General features: G+C 36.1%; 1 protein-coding gene across 1 annotated transcript in view; it reads left to right on the forward strand.

The window, feature by feature from the left end:
- The first annotated feature begins 6,420 nt into the window (after positions 1-6,420).
- The window catches only part of C6 (complement C6), a 75,667-nt gene continuing 60,600 nt past the window's right edge, over positions 6,421-21,487 (forward strand). The window contains exons 1-5 of the mRNA XM_002745024.7: positions 6,421-6,535; positions 9,889-10,051; positions 11,409-11,565; positions 13,167-13,311; positions 17,122-17,263. Coding sequence (XP_002745070.5) covers positions 6,523-6,535; positions 9,889-10,051; positions 11,409-11,565; positions 13,167-13,311; positions 17,122-17,263 — 620 coding nt within the window. The 5' untranslated portion in view covers positions 6,421-6,522. The remainder of the gene's footprint in view (positions 6,536-9,888; positions 10,052-11,408; positions 11,566-13,166; positions 13,312-17,121; positions 17,264-21,487) is intronic.

The following is a 21,487-nucleotide window of genomic DNA, read 5'->3' on the forward strand; positions in this document are numbered from 1 at the left end:
TGGTAAGAAAAAGTAGCTTTTTATCATAAAAAGAATAAACACAGCTAAATAGCCAGCCTCATTTTTGCAAGTGTTTGAAAAACATGGCAAGAAATCAGGAAACTGTTTGTCCTTGTATTACACACTATCCCATGTCAGTAGATGTTGACATTTTGTTACTGTGAGACTAATTCTTGCCATCATTTATCTTAAAAAAAATACAACTATTCATCAGAGTTTGATTATTTTAAAACATGACCTCCTCAAACATTTCTCAATTTGTTCCTGTTCTCTCATTTCCTGCTACTTTGGCCATAATCCTGATAATATGTAGAAAGATGATTGGAAACTGCTGTCTTCCCATGCAGGATTCAATACACAGAACCTGTGATATTAATGGGATTGTCAGGCGTTCAAGCATTTGACTGAGAAAATCTTTCTCTTGGAAGAACCTTTAAAAACTGATGTTTATTTGTACAATTCATGTCTCAGAGAGCAGCCTGTTCTACCTCTCACTGCCGTTCTTCCTTAGATGTTGTTAAAACTTGGAGTTGCTTACATGACTCAACACAGCAAGTCTTTCTTTGCCTTGAAACTACAAACTTAGCTAAGATTTTGATAATCTCTGACCTGGAATTACTTCTCCTTTTCCTGCTTTAGGTGCTGTCCTGTGCCCAGAGGATAACATCACTGCTGTCATTAGTTTTTCAGTAGCTTCCCACAACCTCAGAATTCAGAAGAAAAATTCTTTCTCAAAGCGCTTTGTCAGAGTTATTTCAAGGACTTCACATTTCCCTTCATTATTTGCATTGCCTCATTTATTTATAATTCCCACAACCTCAGAATGCAGAATAAAAATTCCTCCTCAAAGCGCTTTGTCAGAATTAGTTCAAGGACTTCACATTTCCCTTCATTGCTTGCATTGCCTCATTTATTAGCTACTTATACACCAGAGAACAAAGGATGCTCAATACAGCTCTCCCAAAGCTCTCTCAATAGCTGCGTCTGAACATAGCACGGCCTTTCTTTCTCAGACTTCCCCCTTCGATCCTACAGACGAATCTAGATGACCCTACCTCAAAGAAGCTGTCCAGATTTGGAAGCATGATTTCCAGCTTCCTTCCTCTATAACTACCCTAGGAGGTAAAGTAAAGAATCTTGGTAAATGTTCAACTAATTTATTAGTTTCTACAATTGCTGGAGGTTGTGTGACATAATTGTGCACCAGGCTCAGGGCTGACACGAGCCTGCATGTGAGGCTTGAATATACTGTACAGCATCCATTCTGATTAAGCAGTGCCATGCCATACAGTTGTAAAAGTGTTGGAATATCTTCTCTGAAATTGTTTGCAATTGTTTGAAAATCATAAAATATATTCTAGTTAGGATAATTTGTTTGTAAGTAACAAAAATGTATTCAAAGTATTATTTACTAAAAGGAAAAGGTGTGCCTTATGAAACGCAAAGGAAGGAACTGCAGCTGAGCTTCACGGGGACAATATTTACATTTTCTAGGATCACATGTTCTCACACTTACATTTCTTCGAGTCCTTACCTCATTCTTTTTTCTCTCTACAGAAGCATTCTCTGCTTCTCCCTGCATGCAGCTTAAGCAAGCTTCACATTCTATTTAACTAGTATGTCTGAGTCCCACTCCCCAATCTTGGCACATGAAATTTGACTGACCCATACCCAATCCTGACCTATCACCTTTGTCCAAGGGGCAGAATCATGAGATCTGAAACCAGCTCAGTGGGTCCTACAGGACTAAATTTTCTGAGATCAGGCTGGACAGATTTTCTTCAAGAAAGCATAGAGCCAGGAAAAAAAGGGAGTAGAAAAAATGACCTGCATTTTAACAAGATGCAATAGCTGATTAAATATTAAAGAAATACTTCTTTTAAAAAACTATATAATTCATGTCTTTATTTTATTTCCTCTCTCCTCTCTTTCTGGAGATTGTAAATCTCACAAAGTCAGGGTTTCTCTTCTGTTTTGTTCACTGCTCAAGTGCCTAGAATAGTCCTTGCAGTAAATATTTGCAAAATTAGTGAATAAAAACCTTTGGATAATGACAACAGTGGTAATTACAGTGAATGTGATGAAAAGATAAAAGAATAAGTGACTGCATGAACAAGGGAAGTTATGATTTCTGTGAATAGAAGCATTTCTTATAATTTTTAGTTCTTCTTAACACTCATTTTCTTTTCTATTCAACCATTATTACTGTGAGCTGAAGTTCTTAAAAGAACTAACCAAAAGTATTCATCTTTGAGTCTTAAGTCCCAGTATAATGCTGGGTACATAATCAGTAAATATTTGTGAATTGAGTGAAATAGATGAATCAAGATACTGTTGCTCCTATGGCACTTTGAAGACTGCTTTGCAAGCCATAAAATGCTACCCAAATATTAAATTGTGATTTTCATTATAGTAGCGCTTTAGAAAAAGAACCTTAGTAACAGTATTTAAGATACTAAGGACAACTGGAGGAGAAGGAAGAAACTAGAAAGCTGACCCAAGAGTCTAGGTAGGATTCACGACCTCAATCATCTTTTTTTTTTATTGTCTTTTCCCACAAATCTCTAAATTAGAATCCAATCTAGGTTTCTCTATAATCCTAGAAGGAACAAAACTTGCAGAGGATTGGCTTTATTGGCTCAAACCAGATTTCTATTGCTATGTTAGACCAATTTTTGATTTCGAGACTAAATAGTTCATTTTCTTTCATTCAAAAGAGTTTGTTCCAAGAGCTTATTCCATTTAATATCATAATTATGCACTGTTCAACAATTCAAAAACACTTAAATAAAACCAGTTCTTAGAGCATTTTGCTACAGGAAAGATTGTTACTTCTTACTGCCAAACACATGAGAATCCACATAATGGAATTTAGCTAAGGGTACATTTGTAGGGGCATATTCAGCCATTTTCTGACAAACTCTTTGTGTGTCGACAACTCAATTCAACCAATATTGATTTAACTTTTATGTTTATCAAATATAAAGATTAATATTATACAGGCGCAGTATAAAGGAACTTTTACTCTGTTATGTGGACTAAGTGAGTAATAATAAAGCACACAATGATCATAATATCTGGTAATAGTAGGTGAGTTCCATATGAAAGGTAAAAAGAGATTCATACATTTAAATGCTGGAGGAATTATGTAGTATCTGATCTAATGTGTAAAAGTGATTGTGAAATATAGAAAAGACATAAAAAGGAAATACATTTGGAATGGCCCCTGAAGAAGAGATACACAATACACTACATTTGGAATTGAGGAAGAAAAAGTTTCAAGGGAAAAATACAATAGCAGGAGAAACTATAGCCCATTTTGTGGATCAGCAAGTTGTCCAATTTGGCTAGATGGTGGACTATACAAAAGGAAGGAGAGAAAATAAGTCTAAAGGATAATATAGAACAAAGTTGCTGAGGGTTTCAAATATTAGGGACAAACTCTGTAGGGACAAACTCTTGGTGGTTTCCTTAAAAAAATAACACTGAGATTTTGAATAGGATTGTGCCACTGAGAGGTGAACTCTAGAATACCCCTGCAGAGTAGATAAGAAGAAATTACAGGAGGAGTTCTAAAGCTCAGAGACCAGGTAAGCCACTGATGCAATCTTCAAGGTATGGTTTCATAAGGGCTGGAAATGGAGCTGAAGCCATAGACATGATGGCAAGGTGGAAAAATGAGGAATGCTCAGATGAGATGCTTCAAAGATAATAGCTAAATAAAATATAAAATTGCTTCATATATTTACCATCTAAAAGGATAGGAGGAGTTGAGGAGTGAGGATGTGATCTCTGTGATGTGGTGTTTCTATTATCCGTCTGAACATTAGAATACTAAGACAGGTGGACCAGGAAGCAATCGATACAAAGGTGATCAACAAAGCCATGGAAGTAGAGAAAATTACAAATGAAAGGGGCTAAGAATAAAATCCTAGATGGACATAGGAAGAGAATCACAGAGGCAGGCAGAAGAGGAATTGCCTAAGTGTTCAGAGAAATACATGTATTATATTTTGTCCAGGAAGCCTGCAGTGGATTGAGGTCATTCAGTCTGGCAATTAGGTAGGAGGTTAATGGTGGCCATTCAAAGAATAGTTGTGTAAGCTGCTCTTATTTATCACATAGGTTTCAGAATGAAGTGAATGAGAAGTAGATGGCAAAACATTAAACGCAGTCAATTTAGATTATCTTTCTAGTAATTTTAGTAGTAAAGAGAAGACATAAAGAACATGGAAGACTGAGATCCAAAGTACCTTTTTTTCCTCCATATTTGAGAGTTTTGATCTATGATTCCCCAAGTGAAATAGTTCAATCTGCCATTTCAATTTATCTACTCACATATTGACTGACAAAGCACACTCTGAAGAGTTTTTGAAATAGATGGGGTCATTAGCCTTAGCTTTAATAAGAAATTATAGTACTTTTGCTATAATGATAAGTTGGCATGTGAATATTTAGCATGTGAAAAAACCTTCTGAGAACAGCTTCCATTGTTCATTATCTCATATTTGTGGTTATTTTCTTGGCAGAAATACCATTTGTCTACAAATCTATTATTATTAAAAGAGGAATAATGGTTTTAAACAGAATACATATTCTCCTTCTGCTAAAATGATAATTGCTCCATCTTAACTCTCCATGTCCTGACCTCAATTTTCTTCTGCACCCTTCTGTTTCTTTACAATTATAGGCTTTCTACTGGTCTGTCAGTAGCAACTATCTACCTTATGAAAGTAGGAGAATTTGTGTGAGAAGGTATTCGGTGTCACCAGCCAAAACTTTAGAAGGCCTGCAGTTGCAGAAGCAACTCAGGCAGTAAATTTCATGGCAGACTTTGATTTTCAGCAGCACACATCTAAATATTGTTTAAAGAACACCTATATTCTTTGCATGCAGAGAGTCAGACCTGAGCACAACTACACACAAGTATTCACTTCCTAGCTCTGAAACGAATCACCTACTCATCAGTCCCAAGTAGACTACTTCTACTTCCCAAAGCCACTGGACATTGTGTTGTATGTATCAGCCAGAAATATCTTCCTCTGGGTTGCAACTATTCCTATAAAGGGCCATGCAGTAAATATTTTAAGCTTTTCAGGCTAGTCTGTTGCCAGCACTTAACTCTACCACCATAGTGCAAAAGCAGCCACAAACAATGGCCAATTATATGACTTTATTCCTATACAATGTTATTTACAAAAACAGGCACATACATGCCATGGAATACTATGCAGTCATAAAAAAGGATGAGTTCATATCCTTTGCAGGGACATGGATGAAGCTGGAAACCATCATTCTCAGCAAACTGACACAAGAACAGAAAACCAAACACTGCATGTTCTCACTCATAAGTGGGTGTTGAACAATGAGAATATATGGAAACAGTGAGGTAAATATCACATACCAAGTCCTGTTGTGGGGTAGGGGAACTAGGGGAGGGATAGCAGGGGGTGGGGAGTTTGGGGAGGGATAATATTAGGAGAAATACCTAATGTAGATGACAGGGGGATGGACGCAGCAAACCACCATGGCACGTGTATACGTATGTAACAAACCTGCACATTCTTCACATGTACCCCAGAACTTAAAGTATAATAAAAAAAAATTTAAGTTATCTGAGGAATATTTGTTTTAGTTGTTTTTTACTGCTTTGAAAAAAGTTTGAAAAACACTTATTTTACAAATGAGGAACCAGTGTTCCAAATAGGTAAAATGATTTATTGAAGCTCACGTAGCTGGTAGCTGCTTAGTGCAGAAACAAGACTAGAATATGTATCCACATTCTAAGTTACTATAGTTTTCTCTTTTCTATTGCACTATTTTGTTCTGCTTAACCTTATGATAAAATCCATTTTAGTCAATCTCAAGTTATATTGCAACCATTTCAGAGAAGCATAATCATCATCACATACAAAGAGCTCATTTGATCATTATTATTTTAAATCTTTCCAAATTAAATTTTTGTTTTTGATGGCATATAAAAATACTTTATTTTCTACAATAAACTTGGGTTGAGAAATCTTACTAAATTCATTTATTAATTCTAATGTTTGTCTGTAGATTCTTTTAAACTTTCTACATACACAATCATATTGTCTACAAATAACATCTATTAGTTACCAATAAATATTCTATATAAAAAAATCAGAATCTATACATTCCTAAGGGGGACATCAATTTTAAGCAATTAAACTAAAGGATTCATTAAAATGGAAACAGAGATTTCTGTGCAGTAGCCTTTGAATTGAAAAATCACTGAAAATTCAGGATTCTTTGTAACATCCAACACACAGTTGCAGGATTACTGCTGATTGGTATAACCATTTGCAAAGTTCAAGGTTCACAGAATGTTTATTTTGGCAACACTATAGATGTTTCTAGGCCTCTGAGATATGAGAGCATTACCTTGCATTAGCTAGCAATAAGAAAAGAAGCTTTGTTTGGATTAACATATATACTCTCTTCATTGTGCGTATCCATTTTTCCTCAATAATTTGCAGGTTAGGTCCCAGGACACTACAAATGCTGCTTAAAGGTGAGTAATATGATGATTTCATTTTCAATCTTAATATCTCAAAATTGTTAATCATGTTTCCAATGAAATTACTGTTTCATGCATAAAAATACATGACTATAATCATTTCTTTGTCTTTCTTTTTTGTAATCGCTTTGTTTACATCTCAAAAGAATCAGAGGTTATGTTTTTCAGACAAATGTCATTACAGAGGACATTTGAGATCAGGTTTCTCTATGAGTTAAACTACAGTTTAGAGTAAAGCAAACATATTCGTTAGCAAAGGTCAATTGTGTGCCTGGACTACCCAGCTTACCTTGGCAATAGTAAATACCTTTTCTTGAGCCTCTAGGCATGCACAGAAAAAAAAATAAAAATAAATAAGAAATTCAATAAGTTTACATGAAGATGTAAAGGAAGAACATACAGTTTGGGATAACTACAGCATCTTCTGAAATCTGTTGGGTAAGATATGCTGAACTGGCTTGGAGACAAATGGTTCATATGAGTAAAATACATTAGATGGTGACAGGTTAGAATAAGATGGACTTCACTTTAACTGAAATTCTCTAAATGCTCATAAAGCCATCACCAATGGTTCAACGGAATCACTGATTTTTGGAAAATTCAGGAGGGGATGGCAACTATGAGAAAACTGCAGAATTTAGGCTCTTCTACCATGACACTGAAGTGGAAGATTTTTTTCCTATCTTCCTCTGTCAGTGAACATTCTTTTATTCTATGTTTGTACGAAAATCGTATAGTAATGGGTAAAATGCCTGCATGTAATTTTAGATACTTCCAAAATGCCAAGCAATGTAGAAATAAATAAGAAACCAAATAATACAATATGCTAGGCCATCATAACAAAAAAACACAGAAGTAATCATTGTTATTTGAATAAAAATTATTTTAACATAGAATAATTTTTCCTCCTAACAATAGAATATTAAAAAAAGGAAAGCTACCAATTAGCTCTTTCATTAATACCTCATCAAATAAGTTTTAATGTTACCATCTTAATTTATATCAGGCTCCCTATTGCCTCAGAAGTTATAGCTTAAAGAGAGATCAGAATATTTTATAAGGGTTCAGTTTTTGCACTTTCTGATGGTAATTGAAATAAAATTCACCCATACATTTCAAGGTTTTTGAAGTTAAACGACAGTGTCTGCTGAGAACTGAGAACATGTAAACGCTTGCAATTTAGCTTCTTCAAATTATTTACATGGAAATCTCACAAGAAGCTTTGTTTTCTCTACAATTGAGAGAACTATTCTGGAAGATACTGGTCTCATCCAACAACTAATAAGGGAAAAAAAAGCATCTGTTTAGTTTTTCTTGCTGAAAATGTCCCAGTACGAGAAGATTCTAATTTTGGCAGTGGGGGGTGGGGGGTGGGTAAAGGGTATAGGAGGTGGTTTCTCTAGTTTATCTACTGGTTGAAAGGAATGGTTCACATTATTTAGGAGCCTCAGCTCCCAAGGGCCCTGAAGCCAGTGAAACTCCACCCAATCTTAAACTCAGGTTGGATGTTTGGAACTCACATCACATGTCTGATCACAACCTAAATTCTACCTGGCTACTCTTGTCCAATATCCTGTGGTTCTGTGTTGCTGAGGAAAACCAAGAAAGATGAGTTACTTACCAGGAAACTGGAATCAGCTTGCAAGTGTAGTGGAAAAAAAGCCCCTTGTTTTTATGGCTGAAATAGTCTAGGGTTGTAGCAGCATAAGTTGGATTTACAAGCTTGGTTAGAAAGCATAGTTGTATTTTCAATTTCTGTCTACCCTCCTAGACAGTGATAAAGGCTTGTATTTCTTTGTGTCTCATTCAATGCTGAGCAGCACACAATGAATACCAAAATGTCTGTGGATTCCATTTTAAATTGAAAGACATATTCAGCCATATTTCAATGGATTTGGTTACTTTTATTCTGGCATTTGTGTTTGAGCTTGTAGGAGAGTTTAAAAAGCTTACTGATTTATTAACAAGAAATACCCTAGTTTCTGAACATACTGAATAAACAATTCTTCCATCTGATCTCAAGCTCTTGACTTAAATCAAGATTTATCGAACAATGAACCCCGATTATTTTTGCTGAGGTATCCTTACATCAAAACTAAGAAACATAAACAAACCACATAAAAATATAATCAGAAACTCATACTCTGAGGCATGAGAGAGCCATATTTCAGGGCAATTTGAAAATAGCTATCAAAAATGTATGACCAACAGCTACAATTAAATTTGTGACATTCTTAAAAGTTATTACTAATTTGAAAAGCTAGCACTGAGTGATCATTCTACCCCAAAGATTGTTCTAAGCATTTTACATAAACCTTCTTACTGAATCCTAACAAAAGCCTTATGAGGTAAATAGTATCCTTATTTTACAGACAGTGAAACTGAGACAGAAAAATTAGGTGAATGGCATTTGACTTTTTAAAGTAAATGTTACTACTATATTAATTATAGCAGTATTATTGATATGTACATATATTAATCATGCTGCATGTTTCATTAGGAATGTAAAGATTAAACTGCCAATAATGGGGGAAGGCATGATTTTACAAATAACTCATGGATCTTCAAGACCGTAAGTGGGAACCACTGGTCAAAGATTTTGCTGTTCAACCTCTTATGGCCTAGGTGATGGAGCTCCAGGCATCTTGATGCTCCAGTAACACAGTACTTAGGATTCTTAGAAACTCAGTGAAGGACTATACCTCATTCAAGAAGCCGGGGTGGTGAGCTCTTACTTGTCCTGCAGCCTCAACACTATAGCACTGCCTTGAGCCTCATTTCATCTCCACAAAATGAAGCAGTTTGATCGCAGGTTTCAAAGATCCTTTCCAGCTCTTATTTATCTGACTCTATAAGGAGTCAGTAAACTTTCTGTTCAGCAGGTTTCCAGCATGTCAGGAAATGAAAAAGAGCTTCTAGAAGAATGATCCAAACTTCTTTTCCAGTTCCAGAAAAGTAGGAGCAATTGATATGTTCTTGAGGGTATTGCCCACACAAAAGAAGCAGGTATTTTGAGAAGAATAAGATTGTATATATCTAAAATACTTTTAGGAATGAAATGGACTACAAACACATGCTACATACTTTGTCTTGTAGCCTATCACCAACCATTTGAAGAAACTTACTAGTACTGGGAGTTGTGCTATGGTAATCTCCACCCTGAAAATCTTTAAAAATAGGATTTGTACTCATGAGCATGTAAATTTGTAGGTGTTGACTTGCCTTAAGAAAGGCAGAAAAATGCATATATTTCCTAAAATCACATTTGAATCTGTGACTCAGGATGACCTGTGAAGGTTTGCCCTCGAAAAAGCATTTGATATGTGGTATACATTCTTTTATTTTAGGGCCTGAAGGCTCCCGAGGTATGGCCAGACACTCCATCTTGTACTTCATCCTGCTGAGTGCTCTGATCAACAAGGGCCAAGCCTGCTTCTGTGATCACTACCCCTGGACTCAGTGGACTAGCTGCTCAAAAACCTGCGATTCTGGAACCCAGAGCAGACACAGGTGGGTATAAGCTTTGTAGCTTTTCTTTGTGCCCTGGAAGAACTCAAGGATGAAGTCAGCAATATCAGGAGTGCCACACGAAACAATGGGAAAAATATATATATCTCAAAGTAAAAATTTACACATTTGGATAAAATTTGAAATCTTCCTCTTATGAGGTTGAAAGGAAGTCTACTTTTGTTCTCTCTACAAAAACAAGGGGTTTCAAAGAAATTTAAGAATCTGTGCAACAGTGTCAGTTGACTATTTAACTTGCTTAGAATCACTACTCAAGCCTTTTTTCAATTAGCATATAACTCTGCTTGCCTACAGTTAGTGAGTTAATTATAGAGAATTTTCTACTCATTAAACCGAGTCTAACAGGACCTCAATTGAGCAGAACTGCTAGCTATTAGCTTGATTATTGGCTTATACAAAATGGCAACAAAGCTGTTCATTCTTTATAACATTTAATAATTCAGTCTTTTCACCAATTCAGACTTCTCATCCCCCACAGTTTCTTTAAATATGTTAAATGTTTCTGTACCACTGAGATGCTCACAAGTTAGAGGAGAAAATCACCTATTTAATGTGTTTTAACCATTACAGCATTTTTTAGGATCCTTATTTTAGAAAACTATTTTTACATATGTAGTGTGAATCTCATTAAAATTACCAATTGACTTCCCCAATAAACCATCTATTAAGTATGTGAAAACAGATTTGTTTACAATATTCCTCTACTCAAGAGTCCTTCAGTAGCTCCCTGCTTCCTATGAAGAATAGCCAATATTCCTGGCCAGTCACACAAGCTCCTCCCTGGAGAGGTACCTGGATATCCTCTCTTCTACTTCAAATCTTTGCACATGTCACTTCCTCTATATTCCGTTCCTTCTGTAACCTGAAGAATTCACATGAATTATTCAGGATATTTCTCTCATGTCACTTTTTCTTTGCATCCTTAGTCCCACAGCACCCTGTGTTGTCCCCCCTTTAAGCAATTTGTAGGATCTTTCTCTCCTTTCATCTTTCCTTACTCTCCAGTCCATTCGAGGCGCTCCAACATGGCTGGCTTAATGGTGTAACACGTGCAGTCACATAGGACCCACACTTAGAAGGGCTTCATGCCCTTAATGATCTGCCATTGCTATCCTGAAGCTCTTAGTTTTGAGCAAGAGGTTTCCCATTTTCATTTTGCACGGGGCCTCAAAAAGTATGTCCTGAGTTCTATTAAGTGGTGAGAACTGCATATATGTCAACCTGCCTAATTTTTCTATGAAAATTTTCTTTCTTTTCTATTTATTGTAGTTAATGCTCAATGATGCAGGATCCATGGTAAATACAATCATTCTAAGCCATTTTTTCTTCACTATTACAGGCAAATAGTAGTAGATAAGTACTATCAGGAAAACTTTTGTGAACAGATTTGCACCAAGTTGGAGACTAGAGAATGTAACTGGCAATCATGCCCCATCAACTGTCTCCTAGGAGATTTTGGACCATGGTCAGACTGTGACCCTTGTGTTGAAAAACAGGTAGGTGACCATGCACATGTCCAGGAAATATGGATCATAAGAGAGGGCTCGGATTCCCTGACAGGCTTAACAACACAGTAATGCTGACTCACTTCAATTTCTGAAAGTCAATTGTCTCAGCTTCCATTGAGGGAAAATTCCATTTAGCACTTGAGGGGAAGAAGGAATGTATTTTATATATTTTACTGTCTTTGATCACAAAAAAGAAATTTTGCTCCCACTATTGGTATTGTACTTACCCAGTTCTGAATTCTACTGCCTGTGCCTTCTGAGAATTCTCAAAGCAAAAGTGTTTATACAGATTGATCCTTATCCGAAATGTTGGGATCAGAAGTGCTTTGGATTTTGGATGTTTTTTAGATTCTGAAATATTTGCATATACATAATGTAGTAGCTTGGGGATGGGACACAGTCTAAACATGAAATTCATTTATGTTTCATATACACCTTATTCATATATTCTGAAGATAGTTTTATACAATATTTTAAATAATTTTATTCATGAAACAAATTTATGATAAGTATTTACATATACAATACTCCACTGTGCCGTCATGTTAGCGCTCGAAAATTTTTAGATTTTGGAGCATTTTGGATTTGGGGTTTTCAAACTAGGTAGGCTTAACCTGCACTAAAATAATAAAATAATAATACAACAGGGTTTCAGTCCAAGGTTTCAAACAAGACAGAAATGAGGGAAATGAATCAAAACCTTGACTCCTTGCCCATCCTCTGCATTCTCTCTCCTCACAGCAGTCCCTCAATTTGTTTATTGTTCCCAATTGTCATATTTACCCATCTCATTCCTCTAAGGGATTGGCCAATGTGAGCCACAGTCAGGGCCGTGCTGAGCATTTGCACAGCAGAGAAGAAAAAGAAACTCGTGCAGAATACCTACTTTCTAAGGGGAACTCTTCTAGGTCCCTTTCATGTGTCACCTTACTCAAACTTCACATTATATTGTGTTTCTCTACCAATAGGTAGAAAAACAGATGAGAAAGTTATTGCTTATTTGGGGTTAAGTAATTTTCCCAAGAATATATTCATCAATTAATAAATTGAATTTTTCTGTCTTCAAAATCAGTACATTTTAGTCCTATTGTATTGCTATTCTCACTCGACTCACCATTTTACTACTCACCATTTAGAATCTTTTTAAAGTGTAGACTATGTTAGCATTGGTTTTCACAGGGACTTCCTTATGCAAAAGAACCTCAAAATTATTTCACATTTATCCCTTTACAGTATCTGAGATATAGAAAGGCTGTTATTGCCTGGAGGAATTTACTGTACTCAAGAGACTCTCAGCAAACATTTATACATTTTATTTTGAAAATGTATAAATATGGTTTCAGAGTTATAAGAAGCCTTAGAAACCTTTTTGACCCACTTTCTCATTTTACTAGATGGAAAACAGAGGCCCACCGTGGTGATTATTTCCCTAAGGGAGCATAATAATTGAACTGGAAGAATCATAAGTAAAATTTAAGAAACATTACCATAGGAAAAATCACTGTTGTGATTGAGAAGGCCAGTTTTCTCAGATACATTTTGACCTTGACCCTGCCTCAGAGTTATGTCTTTCTCTTCTTTCTTTTCAGACTAAAGTTAGATCTGTCGTGCGTCCCAGTCAGTTTGGGGGACAGCCATGCACTGAGCCCCTGATGGCCTTTCAACCATGCATTCCATCTAAGCTCTGCAAAATTGAAGAGGCAGACTGCAAGAATAAATTTCGCTGTGACAGTGGTAATGTATTTTTGTGAAATGTTAAGTCTCCACTAAAAATAACTTGACTAAATCAAAGTTACTCCAATTGACTAAACAGTAAAATCCATCACAGAGAAATCCCACTGCATTTAAGCATAGTGGAATGGGAGTGTCATGCTGCCAATTACCAAAATAATCCACTGTTAAGTTACGACTTTTAAGTTATACCATTTTGACCACTTACCTGATGTGCCCAAATCTATAATCAGGATAATTTTTTAAAAAATGAAAAATTTTCAAAGATTTTTAATATGATTTATTATGACAAGAATATTAAGATATCATGTTGGAAGATGACTAGAGATGATGTAGAAAACTCTCTTGACTGGCTCTAAAATTAATTCCAAAAGACAAAGTCAAAAGCACATACACAAATGAGCTGGCTGTGTTTCAGTAAAATTTTCTTTACAGAAACAGATGGACATAGTTCAAGTTAGTTTTAGCCCACGGGCCATAGTTCACTGACCTCCTATCTAAGGAGTCAACTTGAAGTTACAATAAAATTAAATTTCAGATGAATAAAATCTTTATCATTTCTGTGTACTCTGGGATATCCTGAAAAGTAAACTAGATAGCAAATTCCAATTCCACAGAAAATTGACCCAAGACCTTGGAACCCACGTTTTCCCCTCTTACTCCCTGCTCCCTGCCTTCAGCTTTGCAATGTTTTCTGGATGTCAGACAGGAATGCTGGGGTCAGGGTTTTCCTTTACCCACTTCCATTCCAAACCTGGAATATGAAGGTGGGATGTAGGTGGGGAGATATACTTTGTGGCTATATAAATAAGGTCAAGTCACACATTGACCAAAGAGGCAATCAGGGCAAAATCCTGATGACAGTGGCTGAGGGTAATACAGACCTGATCATTATATCCATAATATCAAAATCAAGATCTAGAACTAAAGTATAACTATTTGAATCTTGAAAGATAGTTTTTTACCACCAAGAAAGACTCTTTTATTCAGTAGATGATAAATCTATGAAAAATTACAAAAGAGCTGCATTCAGGCCAAAAATACTCAAAGTTTGAGAAGCCTTGAGATGCATCCATGGGTAACCAATTTATAATGAACAATTTTAGAAAAGTTAGCAGTGTAGGCACAGCAGATTGCCATTTCATCAACAGTTATGTTCATAACCATTGATTTTAAATTAGCTGTATTATAAAGATGTGTCTGTAATGGTTGGTAAGCAGCAGAAACCCTGTCCTCCCTGTGTAACCCATGTCCTGCTTCCCGAAGCCCCAAATCCCTAGATCTTTTCATGATCCAGAAACGGTGGTAAATCTCTGGTACAGATGTGGTTGGCATCCATTCTGACTGGGTGATGCCATAGCCTTTCGGTTGTTAAATATTCCATTGAAGATGGTATACTATTTTGCTCTCCTGAAAGTCTCTACTAATGCCACTGTCAATGGGAATAAGAGGTTGTATGAATGATTTTTTTCTGACTCAAGACGCTTAAGTTAGTTGTTTGGCCCTCAATTAACAAAGAACTATCTCACCTGAAAAGATTAACCATCTTGCCTTTCCTCCCTTATGACTGAGGTTCAGAGTTTCCCAAGAGTCCTCAAGATGAAATGGATTATTTTGATGTGTACATGGATTTTTAAGCATTACCCATTAGGTTAATTCCCATGCAATATACCAACTCTTCTTTCAAAGTCCTAATTTAAAGCATAAAAAAACTACAGAATTTGCAGCTGGTTTTAAAAAATAATACAGTATTTTAGTGACACAAATTGCTTCCAATGGTTAGGAAAAACGTGCAATTTCTGCATGATTGCATGGTTTCAAGTGTAAATGTATACAGGCATGGGCTGGCTAAGCATGGCGACTTCTGCAAATCCTGCAATATTCAAACTGTCCTTTAATTTCTCATTCTTTCTTTGGTATGGAACATATTTATGGCTTACAATATCTCTCCCCTTATGCTTTCTATTCCATAGAGTTTTTATGGCCTGGAACCATTCTTACCTATATCACATCAGGCCTATTCCTAAACATCACTCAAGAGGTATTCTCTTCCCTTCATCCCTGCCGTTGCTAATAGGCTATGATATTCCTCTAAGTACTAAATGGATAGAGTATCTTGTATTCTCACAAATCTGGTACTCTGCTCACAACGCTGGTACGCTGCTCACAAAGCTAAGCTAATGAGAACTATACATGTGTATTTTTCCTTCTGTCTAATAAAGTGTGATTTTAGTGTAACCATATCAAAAATAAGCCTTTGCTTAAATTTATAAGTGCTAGGTTCAAAGCTTTTTTAAAAATGTAATATGTATAGATGCATATTTTAATAAATAGCCTCTCTATTTCAAACTAAAATTCCCATTCTGTTCTGCCCTGAAAATAAAATGAAACAAAAAAACTAGAAGTACACTGTTTAAAAATAGAGCATCTTTCAGGTCAAGTCATGGGATGAACAGACATTCAGTTCAATCTGTATTTTCAGTCCTGTGTGATTACAGTACTCATAGCTATAATTCTTTATAATAGTCCTGACATAATGCAAGATGGAAGATGTAATTATTTTAATTACACTCCTACCTTCTAAGTGAAGATTATTAACCAAAAAAGTTGAAACCAAGTACTTTCATGGGAACTCTCTATTAATTAAAAAAATTTTAATTCAACAGAATGCCCAATCTTCCTGAGCATTTTAGTCAAAATAGTCATGCATAATTGTAGTGAGATACTAATCACGTCTTAAAATAGTCAACCAGATAATCTCAAGTAAAACTTTAATCATTGTCAACTGGACCTGTAGGTACCAGTACAGATGCTAACATCATCAAATAGAGGCAAGAAGGTGAAGGGCAAGCGAGGAGATATCTGTCATTGCACATGGGCATTTCAATTTCTGTAATATATAGTTACACACTGATTCCAAGGATCCTTATGAAATTCAGTGAGTCAAAAATGGAGCATAATTATTTGGGCACACGAAATTTGTACCATTTTCTAAATTTGCTCACTCAACTTGCTACTGTGGTATCTAGACACTTGTCCAAAAAATAGATATAGCAAATTTTATGCAGTAAAACAATTACATACAGTAATTATACATAGTAAAATATATAGTAGATATATTTAATAAAATCTGTAATTATAAATAGTAAAATATACAGATTCTAATTTTTCACAAATTATACAATCATGTAAACAACGCTATGTCAAGATATAGAAAGTACAGATTTCTATATTAAGATACAGAAAATTCCCATAAACCCAAAAAGTTCCTACCTTCTCCTTTCTAGTTAACTCCCCCTCCTTCTTTCTGGACATCATATAAAGGAATCACATAACATGACTCATGTGTCTGGCTTTTTTCACCCAACATAAAATTTGAGAGATCTAACCATGTTATTGTTTGTGTGTATCTGTGTGGTGTGTCTGTAAAATTAAAGGTTTTTAAATAAAAACAGTAACCTTGATCTCCCATCCTGGATCAAAACAAAATTCTGAATCTCTTGTTAATTTTCCTCTACTGAACATGATCTCTATAGTAGCTGACTGTAATGGGAATGACAGTCTAGGATTACTTCTCCTTCTAAAGACAATCAGCCCATGGCAACTAAATAATTCTGTGGTGACCCTTGTAATCTTACAGGTGGAAATATCAGTTTATCACTCCATTTTTATGTGCTCCTAAAACTCTATCAAAAATAGTGAAGACTTGCCTTCAACTTTACCTTGAAATTTAAAGGATTTGTGTTTCAAATTAATAAATACTTTCTAAAATGATAATTTGTTGCAATGATGTTGTTTGCTTTTCTTGACCAGGCCGCTGCATTGCCAGAAAGTTAGAATGCAATGGCGAAAATGACTGTGGAGACAATTCAGATGAAAGGGACTGTGGGAGGACAAAGGCAGTATGCTCACGGAAGTATACTCCCATCCCTAGCGTACAGTTGATGGGCAATGGGTATGTAACACTCTTTTTTATCATCTTGGGCAGAACAGGTATCAGAACAAATGAGTCAGGAGGAGCAATGAGATACATCATTGTCCATCTTCCTCATTAACTTCTTACTAGTCCAACCAGCCCTATACCTGATACTTAGCTACCATGTTCAGGAAGCATGTGGCCATGATCCTCACTCCTGAGACGTGAAAGTCAGCATTTTCACATATAGTTTGTGCCAGGCAATGCTATGGACCCTTCATAAACGTGGCTTGTTTTAGTTCTCATACATCTCTCAGGAAGTTTTCGAATGGATTAGAGCAGAATGGTAGAAAACCCACCAAGCCAGGAATTGCCAGGATGGGGTCCTGGAGCTAGGCTTTGAATGGCTGAATAACCACTCAGAAATATCAGGAGCAAATTGAGAAACAGGGTGTCATAAAAGAATGCCTATGGGTGGCTTTGAAGTCAACACATTAGATAAAGAAAACCAGTCTTCCAGTGTGAGAAGCAAGCCCAGAGTTGAATAATGAGCAATAAAGCCAAAAGGAAAGAAGTTAGGCAAATACAGAAAAAAAGAAAAGGCTAAGCAACAATGAAACCATAAGAGAGTAAGCAGTGAAGTGAATATAGCTAAGTATTCTCTCCCATAGGCTGTGTGATGTGTGAGTAGGTCAGTAGAGCCTCATGGCAGAGGCCAGACCTATATAACCATCCACTTTCAGCTTACAAACTGAGTCTCGGAAAGCTTAAATACAGTTACCAATTCTACCAACTAGCAAATGGTGGAACCAGGATTCAAATCCAGACTTAACCCAGGCTATTTCCACTATTTCATGCTGATTCAGGACTACATCCACCTTACACATGAGATAACCTAGAAGAAACCTCAGGAGATCACATAGCTCTTTCTTCTAGTGTCCCTATTTTAGGAATACCCAGTCATGAGCACAATGGGGGTTTCTCAAGAGGTCCTAAATTCATTAGACTGCACCAGTGTTCTTGAAAGATCTTAGGATATTATGAAAAGAGAAAAAGTGAGCTTTAACTCAAAACATAAGAAAAATCAGTAAAGATAATCTATCCTCTTCCCTTGACATAATAAAGAAACCCCTTTTAAATTTTTGGCCAGAAAACAAATAGTTTGCTATCAATTTCTGTTCCTACATATTGGACTTTAAAAAATTAGAATATTCACTTAATGCTGCCAGAGTTGCAGAATATGAAACCTCGAGGCACCTAACACAAACAGCCACAATTGCAAGTACAACCTCATTTGATTTAGAATAAAACCCAGAGAATATTGACCCAAACCCAAGGACACCATTAACACGGAAAAACCATTAGTCTGAAAGTAAGAGGAGCTGGGTTCTAAATAACTCAGCTGATTCTAATGTAGAAGTATAACCAGTTCTGCATTATCTCACTACACCACAGCTGAGTTATTCAACAACCCTGGGCCTCAGTTTCCTCATCTATATGTTGGATGACTATAAACCAATGTGAGGTTTTGTCCTAAGAATGTCTAACTAGTGGTGATCTCAATGAGAGTGCTTCAACAACATATTCTTATTCATGTGCAGAAATGGTTTCCTTCTCTTGTTTTGGCTGCAAGAAAACGTCAGCCAAAAACTCCCACTGATAATCACATTTTCTAATGTTCTGATTGATGAAGGGTGACATTTCAAAATCACCTTTTGTTCAGTTGATCTAGACTCGAGTTACAGATGGGGAGGACCACATGCTATGTGTACTTTGGCTGAAGGACTATGTGGCCCTCTGCCAACCAGAGCTGTTGTCCCAAGGATTCTCAGAAATGAGCAAAGCCTCCTGGCTCAGGACAACCAGTCCTGCCTCCCCAGGGACTAAGAGTTTTGAGAATTGCTTAATGTAATCCTGTTCTAATCTGCTGGCCTTAGAATCTCTGCCTCTCCTCTGTACCCTGCTCCCCAATATATTTCAAACCACAAGAGAAAAAGCTTCCTGAGTGGCTGTCCTTCTTTGTAAATGATACTTCTCCAAGAAAGAGATATAATAATTTCTACATTGCCAACATCAGTCACTAGTTCTTAAATATGAAGCAAGAATCAGGCAACAATAGCATGCTATTTGTTTTTTTCTCAGGCTCATTGTGTATACAGATACACATACAGTTGAAAGGACACATTAATCTATGTGGTGAATAGTGAGACCTGTGAGTAGGGATCACACATGTATATATGTGAAATTCACACATACACACAAATACATATTTCTGATTTACATATTTCTAGTTATATTCAAAAAGTTACAAAGTATGACACATAAATCAGGTTAGATCAAAGCACTTTAGAAAACTAAAGTATTAAGGGCAACACTGTATGTGAAACACTAAAGTATTTTAAGTCAGTATCAATATCTGAGAAGGGAAAGGAAAGAATAAAACTGAAAATTTCTTCAGAGCTGGCTTAGCCCCTAAAAGATTTCTCCGGCATGGCCTGCTGGAAACACATCCGTAAAATTCTATCTTCAGGCTCTCCACAAATAGCTGTCACCTTCATAGATTCCTTGTGACCTGAGAGCCATTTTTCTCAAGCCCTTTTTTGCTTGTGACAAACATAAGTACATAGTACATACCAGTATAAGGTGAACAGGTTTGGAGTCTTCACTGTTAGGCTTTCAGCTATTTAAATATAATCTGCATCTTAGGCAACCCACAGAATTCACTCATTTTAAAAAACAGCCTTATTGAGATGTAATTTGCATGCCATACAATTCACCCATTGAAAGTGTCTAATTCAATCATCGTTAGCATATTCACAGACTTACGTAACCATCACCATGATATAATTTTAGAATGTTTTTAACATACCCAAAATAAAACCTTTGCACATATTAGATATTAGGCTTCATTTACTTCCCCCTTCTCCCCAACTCCTAGCCTGAGGAAACCGCTAATTCATTTCCTGTTCATGTAAATTTGTGTATTCTAGACATTTCATAAAAATGGGATTATACAATATGCAGCCTGTGTCTGCCTTTTTGCACTTACTATAATGTTTTTAAGATTCATCCATATGCTCATAATTGATACTAGAGAAATATAAAGGATCATTAAAGACTATTATAAACAACAATATGCCAACAAATTTGAAAACCTAGAGGAAATGAATAAATTTCTGGATACAAAAAAACTTACCAGTATTGAATCAAGACGAAATAGAAAACACCAGTTGTGAGTAATGAGATTAAATCAATAATAAAAAGTCTCCCAACAAAGGAAAGCCCAGGACTGGATGGTTTCACTGCAGAATTTTACCAAACTTTTTAAGAACTAATATGAATTATTATCAAGGTATCCCCAAAAAAATCAAAAGGGAACTTTTCCAAACTCATTCTACAAGTCCAGTATAATCTTGATACCAGCCTGGCCAACACAGTGAAACCCCATCTCTACCAAAAATAAAAAAATTAGCTGGGTGTGGCGGTGGGCACATGTAGTCCCAGCTTCTTGGGAGACTGAGGCAGGAGAATCACTTGAACTCAGGAGACAGGGGTTGCAGTTAGCTGAGATCACGCCACTGCACTCCAGCTTGGGAAACACAGCAAGACTCAGTCTCAAAGGCCAACAAACAACCAAACAAAAAACACCAAAGGCATCACACTACCACATTTCAAAATACACATTTTACATGTGTTACATGTTACAAAGCTATGATAACCCAAGCAGCATATTACTGGCATCAAAACAGACACATAGACGCATGGAACGGAATACAGAACCCAAAAATAAAACCATGTATTTACAAACATATGATTTTTGACAAAGGTGCCAAGATTATGAACTGAGGAAACAAGAATCTCTTTAACTAATGGTGCTGAGAAAACTGGATATCCATATGCAGAAGAATGAAACTGGACCCTCACCACTCACGCTATACAAAAATCAACTCAAAATAGATTAAAGACTGACTTGTAAAATTTTAGAACTATTAAACTATTAGAGAAAATTATAGGGGAAAACCCATTGAACGTTCATGTGAGAAAATATTTTATGAATAAGACCTCAAAAGCAGAAGCAACAAAATCATAAATAGACAAATGGGATTATATCAAACTGAAAAGCTTTTTGCACAGCAGAGGAAAGAATAACAAAGTGAAAAGACAACCTATAGGGTGGAAAAAAAGTATTTGCCAATCATTCATCTGACAAGGAGTTAATATCCAGGATATATAAGGGACTCAAACAACTCAACAGCAAAAATA

This window comes from Callithrix jacchus, chromosome 2 (assembly GCF_049354715.1).
Source record: "Callithrix jacchus isolate 240 chromosome 2, calJac240_pri, whole genome shotgun sequence".
NCBI classification, from domain to species: Eukaryota; Metazoa; Chordata; class Mammalia; order Primates; family Cebidae; genus Callithrix; species Callithrix jacchus.